Source organism: Argopecten irradians, chromosome 8 (assembly GCF_041381155.1).
Source record: "Argopecten irradians isolate NY chromosome 8, Ai_NY, whole genome shotgun sequence".
Classification (NCBI taxonomy): Eukaryota; Metazoa; Mollusca; class Bivalvia; order Pectinida; family Pectinidae; genus Argopecten; species Argopecten irradians.
In genome coordinates this window covers 31,684,801-31,696,364 of record NC_091141.1, presented here as the reverse complement: position 1 = coordinate 31,696,364, position 11,564 = coordinate 31,684,801, and the positions used below count along the sequence as shown (strand labels likewise).

General features: G+C 36.4%; 1 protein-coding gene across 5 annotated transcripts in view; it reads left to right on the top strand.

Moving 5' to 3' along the window:
* Window positions 1–1,296: 1,296 nt before the first annotated feature.
* LOC138330092 (uncharacterized) overlaps window positions 1,297–11,564 on the top strand; it is a 29,706-nt gene continuing 19,438 nt past the window's right edge. For 3 of the 5 annotated variants that reach the window (XM_069277466.1, XM_069277465.1, XM_069277464.1), the window contains exons 1-6: window positions 1,298–5,245; window positions 6,126–6,313; window positions 7,070–7,241; window positions 7,670–7,896; window positions 9,158–9,366; window positions 10,235–10,344. In XM_069277466.1, coding sequence (XP_069133567.1) covers window positions 1,810–5,245; window positions 6,126–6,313; window positions 7,070–7,241; window positions 7,670–7,896; window positions 9,158–9,366; window positions 10,235–10,344 — 4,342 coding nt within the window. In that variant the 5' untranslated portion in view covers window positions 1,298–1,809. Of the gene's footprint in view, window positions 5,246–6,125; window positions 6,314–7,069; window positions 7,242–7,669; window positions 7,897–9,157; window positions 9,367–10,234; window positions 10,345–11,564 lie in introns of all 5 variants that reach the window. The other 2 variants (XM_069277463.1, XM_069277467.1) reach the window with 2 other exon arrangements.

The window sequence follows — 11,564 nt, the reverse complement described above, 5'->3', positions numbered from 1 at the left end:
GTATGCCACAATTTTGATCAATCCACAAAAAGGGTAAGGGAAGTTCGAAAAAAATGTGAAAAAATAGAAAAATAAAATAATCATGAAAAACTACAACAGATGTAGGGAAATATATATTGTGACACTCATTTATGACACGATGCTATATATTTTATGCGGTTTAAAGTTTTAACATGAAACCAGAAAAGTCGAGAGATCAAACATCCATTGCTATCATATTCAGTAAAATGATATTTTCCTCGAATCTTCCTCTCTTCTACTTTAAGGATGTACTCCTCTGAGAAGTCAAAATTTTCTTGTATTAAACTTTTTTTCTCATATAGATTTTGGGAAAGAGAAGTTCATACAATGAAAGAAAATGAAAGAAAAACATATGTCCGTGTGCTCGTTTTTGAGCTACTGTCACTCAAAGATACCTAGTTGACAAAATATTGGATTTTATGGGAATTTTGCCGTTTTGACCATATACACAAGAGATTAAAGCCATAATTTCCTCATGAGGTGTTTGATATGCATTAATGTTTGTAGAATTTATTTTCCAGTAGTCTTCTTTTAAAATATACCAGTTTTGATTCATAAGACTAATATGTTTTCTCAGAATAACAACATATGCTACCCCTACCCCTTAATTTTGAGCTACAAAATGCACCATTTTCAGCCATTTTTGCCAAATCTAACCCTTTATAGAAAAAGTTCTGGTATTAAACTTTTGTTTATATTTTGTATATCAATAGGGAAAGGGTTGTTCTTTCAAAATCAGGCAGAAAAATGGGGGGTCCGTGTGCTAACTTTTTTGCCCCACTTGAGTATTTGTTATTTTTCAGTATTTTAGAGTAAAAAATAAAAGTGCTCAAATTACCATTAAATGTAAAAATAAAGTGAAAAAAGTGAATCATTTCACATATTAATGCTCAATATTTTAATTATCACGAACCAAGTAAAGATTTACAGCAAAAATTAGCTCGATACAGCTAAAAAAGCTGGTGCAGTGATGATTTAAGTAAAAAACAATTTCAGTAAAAAATGGTAAAACTTTGGCTCTACTCAAAGCGAAAAAAGACAAAATTTCAAAATGGCCGCCAAATGGGCCATTTCTTAAAATCCCCGTATAAAAAAATCTGCTAAAGTTAGAACTGTAATTTTTTGACAAAATTTGCAACAGGCAACTTGCTACAGATATTGATAAATTGTATTTGAAAATCTCATAACCTCTTTGATTTTTGTCGAAACGAGACTTCAACGGGACTGAAACCTCAGAAGAATACATCCTTAAGATACGAAGGTGAAAGAAACGGGAAGGGCAATTTGTCAGAGTAAATATCGGGAAATGTTTGGATTTCTACTTTTTGCTACTTTTAGCTATAATTATAAAAATGGTTGTGGTGTAAGCGATCTATGTTGGCTGCCTCTGTTTCTAGTTAGTTGTATGTTGCTTCATTATTTGCGAGTTTAATGCTTTGGCGGATCCAGTTATTGCAGATGAAAAGATGATAAATTTATAATTTTGGCTCACTCTAAATTTAGGGCATTGTGGATATGCAGTTTGCGTTAAAATTTGCGTTATTAACAAATTCTAAAATACACTTCAATAACCTGGTTGTGAAACCATATTGGTTTTTGCAAAAATGATAGCTCGCAAAATTTGAAGTGGCTTATAAGGTACATGTAGTATGCTGAGGTATTTATGCGTGTGCCGACTATATCGTGTGTTACCACCTTTTTCTATTCCCAGCCTCCTCGTTACTCGACCATTCAACACTAACACTTGGTGAACAGAGTTTAACCCCGTCTCCCGATCTTTTGAGTGGTATGGCTATTACAGCAATTGTGACAGCTTCCACCCCAGTAGTTAGCTCTATAGACAAGGGAGTCAGTAGCCAGGCTATAGCCGGAACACTAACACCCACTGTAGATACTGTTAATCAGGAATCGTCGACAGCAGTTTCTAACGGAGAAGGGAAAACTGCGAGCATTGATCAGACGTTTTCTCCAAGTGGATTCAATGGAGATGCGACGAGTTCAGTTGGGAATAGTCAACTTTTTCTTTCATCTGATACCATTGTAGGAGGAAGTTCTAAATCAGAGAACAATTTTGTGTCGTCCACAACACGAAGTACTCTTAATAGTAATACTGCTTATCAAGCTGAAACGTCTATAAATGGAGGCGATTCCACATTCATGCTGACTGCGAGTCCAGGAAGTGACGTCATCCTACCTGTGGCGTCCTCTGTCTTCACTGCGTTTTCTTCTAATACTGTTTATGTGACTTTAGATCGTGTAACTCCACCACTGACTACTTTTACTGGCGGGCTTACATCTACTGCTTCTCTCGGGCCTTCATCTCCTGACAGCCAAATGTCGGGTTCATCAGTGTTAACATCTAATTCAAGCTACACTCTCTTGCAATCAAGCTTGACATACATAAGTAGTACCCCAAATATTATAAACTCTGACATACACATGAGCAGTACAATTAATCAACCATCATCAGTTTCGTCTACTATTTCAACGAAAGACTTGCCTTTACAAACAATTGCATCTTCTGAGTATTTGAGCAATTCTTTCATTCAAAGCTCTGCTACTCTTCCATTGTATTCTAGTCACCTTAATTCTGTTTTGACCACAGATCCAGTCATATCTGACGCTGCATCTAGTCTTTTTGTATATAATAGTTTCAGTATTATGCCGTCTTCATCGTATATAATGCAGACGTCAACCCCTATAGTGAGTCAAGGTGTAGCCTCGTCATATATAATGAAGTCATATTCGTCAGTGTTAGATGTGACATCAAATTCGGATGTGACTTCTCTGACTCCGACGATAACAATTAGTCCTACAAAAGCTTCTTCTATAGTACAATCTGGTTTTCAAACAACCGTGCCGATTGTCGTTGGCAGTAGTCGGGTAATGTCTGCTTTATCAAGTAATGCATTTTCGCTGAATATGTCAAGTGATTTCGTTGCTGACTCGAGCAAGTCTTTTTCCACACCTGCTTTCTCACCATCAGTTCTTACCTCGGATTTAACTATGTCAACTTTGCCAGTTTTACCGAATCCAACTTTAAATGTATCTTCTTCAATGGCTTCGACAAAGGTATATGCACCGTCTTCAAACCCCTCGGTTATCTCACATAGGACCACCACTGAAAGTGTATCGTCCAGTTTTGTGTCTAGTTTGATCGCCAGTGTACAATCACCATCAGGGACACAATCCATAATGACTTCAGGTGTCACTTTGGCGACATCTTACAGTCTGCCTCTGCCGTTCTCTCCATCCGTCGTAAGAACTTCTACATATTCGTCCTCGTCCTTATTTGTACCGTTAACCAACTTTACTGCTTCGCTATCTGTGTCCTTGCCTGGAACGATCGCTCCAACGATGACTTCAGCGATGACGAATTTAATTTCGGTATATAGTAGCGGCTCTATGGTGACAACTGTACCAAATTTGAATGCTACCGAGGGATCTACTGCTATGACGTCAATGTTGTCCTCACTTTACATGTCATCTCCTGGCCTAAACATCAGTACAGTTTCCGCAACACGTCCTAGCGACGTGCTGACGCCGACGTTATATCCGACACCAACGCCAGTTATGTCTCAACAATCACCAAGCATATCGTTACCAGTAATGCCGATAAGAAGCAGCATGAATATGCACTCTGTATATTCTACTATTCAAACCTCGTCAATCGTCAGTTTCTATACTCCAAGACCATCATTTGCAACCTCTGGCAATATGTCAGCAGCGATTACGCCAGCGTCTGTGATAGTTAGTAAAAGCGCGTCTTCAATGATGACAAGTGATTTTACGACGGCTGTGTCCTCAACAACTAACTACTACATGACACCGGTTTTGAATATTTCTTCTAGCTTTTCTAGTGTGCCACACAGTACTAACTTTTCGCCTATGCCTTTGCCTTCTACTAATGTAACTGGGTCATTGTCGACCATTAAAAGCAGTGTGATTTATCCTAGCTTTGCATATAGTACTGATGTATACCCTTCCACTACTTCGACAGCCTTGCTAGTTTCACAAACAACCCACAGTGCTATGATTAACCTGACACAAAGAGTGTCGTCAATAACTGGAACGATTTTACCTTCTGTACCATATTACACCTCCTCTCTGGATGCAAGCCTCAATACTAACTCATTCAACGCTACCATGACATTAACAAGTGATAATAGCATGAACTTGGCTTCAATGACTATCATGACATCATCACCAGTTCTGAATAGTAGTGTATTATTACCAACAGCGGTACAATCTACACCCACTGGGATACAGCCTTCGCCTACAGCGACACAACCTACGCCTACAGCGACACAACTTACGCCTACTTCAATACAGCCTTCGCCTACAGCGACACAACCTACGCCTACTTCAATACAGCCTTCGACCACCACAGAACCACTGACAAGCCTGAACTCTTCTACTGCTGTGAGCCCTTCCTCCGTGGTCATGGCCAATGCGTCTAGCGTCCTTGTTTCGAGTAGCAGCACGAGTGAAATGGCGCCTTCTATGACGTCACGAGTGGTTCCAGACCTTACATCTTCTTTTAGTCCGTCAGTGTCGTCTACTATATCCAATCAGACACAACCGTCATCAGTACCAGTGGTTACAGAACCAACGATGTTTACCACTCTTTTGTCAACGACTAGTATATCCATTTCGTTAAATATGACGTCGCCATCCATGTCATTGTCTTCATCTGAATATTTGCCCTCCGTCTTGCCAACCTCGAGTGATATTTCCTCACCAAATACTACTGCAATAATTTCGCCAACAAGTGCACATCTGATGTCATCATCTATGCCAATTAATGCGACGTCAACCACGTCGGCGCCAATCATGACGTCATTAGCAAATCAGACATTACCTTCTACTGTTACCATGCCGACCACGTCAGACACAACAATGCCGACGTCAGTAAGTGTCACTCCGACTCCAGCGTTGAATGTTACGACACAACCATCAATATCGACAACGCCACCTACAGTAGAGAATATTACGTCATCCAGTATGACGTTAGACAATGTTACCACCGTGAACGGGACCGACACTATGTCCGCGAATGCCACCACTGTGATGCCGACCAATGCCACAGATTCGATGTCTACGTCAGTGGCTCCGGTGACAACAACCACTGAACCTACCACCACCCAAACTACCACCACCCCTACTACCACTGAGCCACCCTCAACCACCAACTCATTCATGGTCACCTACTGGACTGTAACAGGTAAGTTAGGACACAGGTGTGTTATGTATTTGTTTTGCGCCCTTTTTGCTTTTCTGAAACCTACCAGCTAGCGTGTCGAGGAAATATACACGAATTTTTTGTAGAGAACTTAAGATTTTTAGGCATTATAAATGATATGATTAAGTATATTTTCTCCAAAAATTATTAATTCCATCGGCTTTAAATCGGGAATGTGAAAGCATTTCTTCCTGTTCTACGCGTGTGTTATTGCTCAGTTGGTAAACAAATGTTTGTGTTTTTTTTTTTTTTTTTTACTCGTGTGACCTAAACAATCCAGCACGCGGACGCAAAACAAATGAATCACAAAAGCGGCCTTTTCGTTTAAATCTTGCATCGATTTCACTATCAGTCTTAAATATTGTAAATGTGCATAACTAAATCAAGACGTCGTTTGAGTTAAACTTCCGTTACACTTGCCATCACTGGACATACTATGATTGATTGGCGAACAATTTCATATCGTGTTTCGGAAATGTAGTGTGACTTCCTGTACAGTACTGTACTGTCCAATAAATAACAAATAACACCGCAAAATTTAAGAATACAATTCAATTTAATCAACTATTTCATACATAAAGTAATATTTCTAAATTCGTAAGATTTCTTAAAATCAGAAAAAATGATATTTCCAATCGACTTGCAATAACTGAATTAAGATGTGTAACATCCATTTACTTATATTGATATGTATATGGAATACTTAAGCATCAATTCGAACATGTAAGTGTATTCCATTGACAAGATGATTGATATCGTGTAAGGGGAAGTAACCTGAACACGTTTTCCTTCTAATAATAACATTCACTCAGCTTCGAAAGTGTGTAACAGTCTCTAATATCATCGTTTTACTTCCTTTCAGTCATAAGAGTCCCCGTTGCGACAAACGTGAGTGGGGATGATTTTGTTACCGCAATGGAAACAGGTCTGGCAAAGCTGTACCTCATCGCGTACTCCAGGATAAGTGATATCGACGCTGGGTCCTTCGACAGTCGAAAGAAGCGAAAGAGGAGGAAACGTGCTGTTACGGATGGAGATATTACAGTCACGGTATGTGCTGCTGGAATAGTTTTTTTGTTTGGTGTTTTGGTTTTCGTATGAATATAAAACAACAGCAAAAAATTAATAAATAAAAAATAGGAAGTAAAAACTAAATAAACAAACCGATATTTTTTACATAAATGAATTATGGATATATCTACCATATGTTTTTAATAAACACAAAAGAAAGTCCCCACGAATTATATAAGGATGTGTATGAATTTTGAAGTAAAGTCAGGTTTTATAAAGTTAACAGTACCTGCTATAGCAACAAGTAAATATATAGCATGGCTATTTGATAAATAACAGCAAAAGATTCCGAACCCTATGGATTTTGTTCTGCAATATATAATTGGTTCGCATAATTTGCTAAAATTTAAAAGTTACACAACAATTTACAAGTCGACAGTAATACCTAAGTTTATCCGTGATGCTTACACACTTTTGACCAACTAGGTCAACGGCGCCTCAGAAATAATTTATACAGATAATAAAAATACCGCTTGTTTAACCAAGCGCTCGCTTTATAGCGCAAAAGAGCTGTACTGAAGTACAGTGTATATATTATTGCAGATATAGATTAATGCAATTCGGTGGTTAATACCGGATATAGCCTATGATACAATTTAGCACTGTACATTAATTAGTGCTTCAAAGACCGCGTGATAAGCGCTAAAATAAAACTACCACTAAAAAGGAAGTTTATAATATAATGAATACTTAATGATGATGTCTCACCTTTCTGATTGTTTCTCATCGACACAGATGCAGAATGTGAAACGTGACGAATCTGACCCGGAGTCTGTATCCATGATATATACTGTAGAAAAGGCAGAACAACCTGTTCCATCGGCTGCAAACGCAGAAAACATCAACTTAGTAAGCGACCAAGAAATGGCCATACAGCTACAGCACGTAGTCACGCAGAAGGCAAAACGTAAGTAATACTCTCATATCGCTCGAAGAAATAATCTTGGCAAACTGCTGTTTGAACGTATAATTTCAATACTTCAAACTAGGAAGATTCTTTCATTGCTTATGAATTTGAGATTCAGTTTTGATAAAGTTCACAGATAACACCTTTCGCGGATTCATAATGAATTGAATTACATTGCATCTTTCAATATTACAATATTAAGTAGTGATTCGCAGAGAGTAATTTTAAGATGGAGAATTGGTGCGTCGTTAAGATAGGAATACGCATTTGGTAGAGAAAACAATACAATGACACCGCTATCAGTCAACCATAACTAAATGAATATTTCACCTGGTGTCGGGAAGACTCAAGAACTGATGCTTTAGATATATAAGAATATATAATTATTTTTATTTTTATCTTTGAAACGACAAACTGGTTATTTTTAGCGTTGAATTGGGTTGCACCCGTCACGACAACAACTGTGGCGACTACAGCGCCAGTTGAGGAAAACAATACACAGGTATGGCTCATCGCTGTCGTCGCCGGAGGGGTGGCTATCCTCATCGTCATCGCTATCGTTGGACTGTGTATTGCAACAAAGAATAAGAAATCTGGTGTAGATGAAGAGGCAGAACCACGGTTGATGAACCTTAAAAATGCCCCATTGGATGATGTAAGTGGTACAGTCAATCATATCATGTTCTATCTGTAATACACAGAAAACTTATGTCATTTCTTTTTTATTCCATTATAATTGTGTTTTGTCGGGAAGTTTTATTAATATTTCTGATAATGTTTCAGAACAATTGTACAATGGTTAGCTTACAAGGGAACCCTATTGCAGCTGATTTACTATTTTTATCACTCACTGTTTCAAATTCCTTCTAAAATTAATAACATAATATGACTTTCAAGAGACGTAATATAATCCATTTACCAAAGAATACCCTTTATGTATGAATGAAAAACAACGAAAATAAAATAAATATGCTCTAAAATTCACGTTCGATGTATGTCCATATGGACCCCTCTGAAACATTTTTAATATTAAAACAGTGATGATTATTGATTTACTTATTTTGCTGATTGAGTACCGTATTTTGCACCATAAGTCGTGGGGGTGTTTCAGGTATTTAAAATAAAGCAGATGCAAAGAATATATATAGACATAAACTTGTTTTGAAATATACAATATACGATGTATCAAGACGTGTTAGGAGTAATATATATCATTTCATACAATGTACATCGTACAAAATGTGAATGCGAAAAAAAATAATATTGCATAATTATTTAAAGATTTAAATCCATAATTGAAAAAAAACCCTGCTGGACGTCCATTGGTTAATACGTGATAAATACTAGTAGATTATAAATCAGATACTGTAAGAGTTATCCCTCATTGACTACAATGTCAAACTATATTTCCTGAACAAGGGGAAATAACTCTTTTAGCTATACTCAATTCTGCAGGACACGGTTATCACAATTAACTTAAATTATTGTAGTAATAATTACGCATAGTTCTGTTCTCCAATCAGTTTTAAAATAATTTGAATTCGTTTTCTATTTCAATTCAATAACGATATTTTATATTTAGTCAAAGCGCACTTTAATAGCTTCATTAAGACTGTTTTTTTACTAAAATACCCAAATGCATTTGGTGAAAATAGCTGGTAGTCCCTTTTTCATAACAATTTTGCATGTAATTATTTGATGATTTCAGCTATGTCTGCAACAGGTACTCCAGTTGGGCTAATCAGACCTAACCGTACAGCGGCAAGTTGAGGCAATGCTATTCAAATCGATTTGAACCAGTGAAAAGTTTTGTAGGTGTTTAGAACATGCAATAGGTTGTCCGTAGTGGTGTCATCTGATCGATATTATAATAATCTAGTACCCAATTTCCATGTTCAATTCATTTTCGACTCTAGGACGAAGAGGACGTGGTTCGTAGTAATTCCAAATACTCTAGTATGGCAGACCAAGGTAGCTCATCAAACCTCAAGGTTCAGTCACCGAAAAAACAATCTTATGAGATCAATTCTGATACACGAAGTAAAGAGGAAGACGAACACCTATATGCTGAAGTAAAAAAGCCGAAGAAGCCGGATTTGGCCTCAAAGATAGGGAAATCAAAAGGGTAAGTCTAATATTTTAATTTAATTGTTTTTCATGCTTCAATACATGAATCAATGGCATTTTAGCATAGTTAACCGGTGATTCATTAAATTCGTCGTTTCTGTAGTTCTGTATAAATCACTTAAAGCTGACAATGCAAGTTAAAAAGCATGCATTTGAAATAAAAAAATAATGACTGACCTCGATAAACGATTCTTGAAATACAAGTATGCTTAATTTTTTTAATCTGAATTTAAAACGTTTTATCTCGCATTATCAGATTTAAAGATCTTCTCTGCTGAGATGTAAAACAACCCTATGACTACTGTAATCCTTATACGATTTGTTGAAATGGGTGTGATTTAAATCTTTTATACGTTGTAGGTAAGGGATATAATATTCAATAAAGTAATAGCCTTTTGCAAGATTTTGCTTCACTATCGGTAATTGTAGCTCTAAAATGATATGTTGTTAAGTCTTTAGAATCGATTTTGCATATTACGGACATGGACATATTGTAACCAAATATATCAACTGACAGTTTTTCAATGAACATTTCGTCATTAAATGTTTAAACCTAATGGAGACGTGTCAACCGAATGATATTACGGGGTAAGCGGGGTTTTTTTGCTTTATGGTGATTTAAAGTAGAATTCATCATTGAAAACAATTTGTTGATGTTAAATGAAATTAAATCAGATTGTTCTGTTGTTGCAGTTAATATTGACGATGACAAAAATGACCTTTACGATGAAAATCTTGACAATGAAAGCAATAATGGTGATGACGTTGAGGACAATGATAACGACGACAACGATATAGAGGTTATGTATGTATGCAGATTTCAAGTCATTTATTATCAAGTTATAACCACCAAGTATGTTTTACAGATTTTCACAAGATGGATTAGACTCTGAAAATATGGCTGAGGACGTGGAGTTAATAGGATCCCCGAAAAAGAAAAAGGGAGACAAGAGTAGACGTAAACATAAACGAAAAGGTAGGTTTGACGTTATATAATGACATTTCAGATTGTATATCAAGCTCTGTTGCTCCTCTAAAATGAATATAAAGATATCTTGTTAGTCAATCCTAATTATCGTGACCAACCACAAAGAGTAGTTTACAGAGGCGATTAGGTTGAAAGGGAAAGTAAAATCAAAGTTAACCATGAAAATATCCATGAATACTGTAAACCAACTCGTTTTCGCGCGAACCTAATTTCGCGTTGTCAAGCAAAACGTCTTTTTCGCGACAATTAAAATTCGCACACGAGGCCTCTTTGATTCTACTTTACCTGTACTAATTTTTATGACGACAATTAAAGTTCGCGATCGAGACCTCATTGATTCTACTTTACTTTATTTGATTTCTTTATGACGACAAATACAGTTCGAGATGGAGGCCTCTTTGATTCTACTTAACCTGTATTTGATTTGTTTTTACGACAATTAAAAATTCGCGATGGAGACCTGTATTTTTCAATGATTTCCTTTTTGACGACAATTTTAGTTCGCGATGGGGACCTTATTGATTTTACTTTACCTTTATTTGAAACTGTTTCTCGTAGATTTATTTTCGCGATTCTTCATTGTCCGTGATAAACGCGTAATTAAATCGCACGCGAAAATCAATTTGTTTACAGTATGTACATGTAATTATTAATAACCGCACACAAAAATCACTAAACATATCGCCTTATAGCTGTTGGGGTAAACCCTTATGGTTTCTGTATAATGATATAAATAAACGTTACTGGGAACCTTTAAATGGGAAAATGATATTTAAAGATGCCCCACCTCCGATAGAACTTAAGTACCTTATTCCATGTAGTACTACATTGTGCCACGGAATTTTTTCGAGATGCATTTTTAAAAAAATATTTTTATCTTGAAGTTAAAATAAAAGCTCGAACATTTCAATGGTGGTAATGATGTAGATAAGAACTTTTGTGTCTGAAGAAAAATACTTATTCGTCTACTCTTGCTTAAAAGAAAAAGAAAAAAAAACCGTTTGTCATCGACGGAGCATCTTTAAAATGATTTGTTTCTACAAAATCATCAATAAAATATTCACGTCAATTTTTACAGTTCTCCGTCGTGGTTTCGATGGTTGAACATTGATATTATTTTGTCTATGGAAACACTAACGAATCCTAGAAAAGCCTAGCTGATTTATATTTTTTGTAATATTCTGTATACTACATATATATGACTGTTA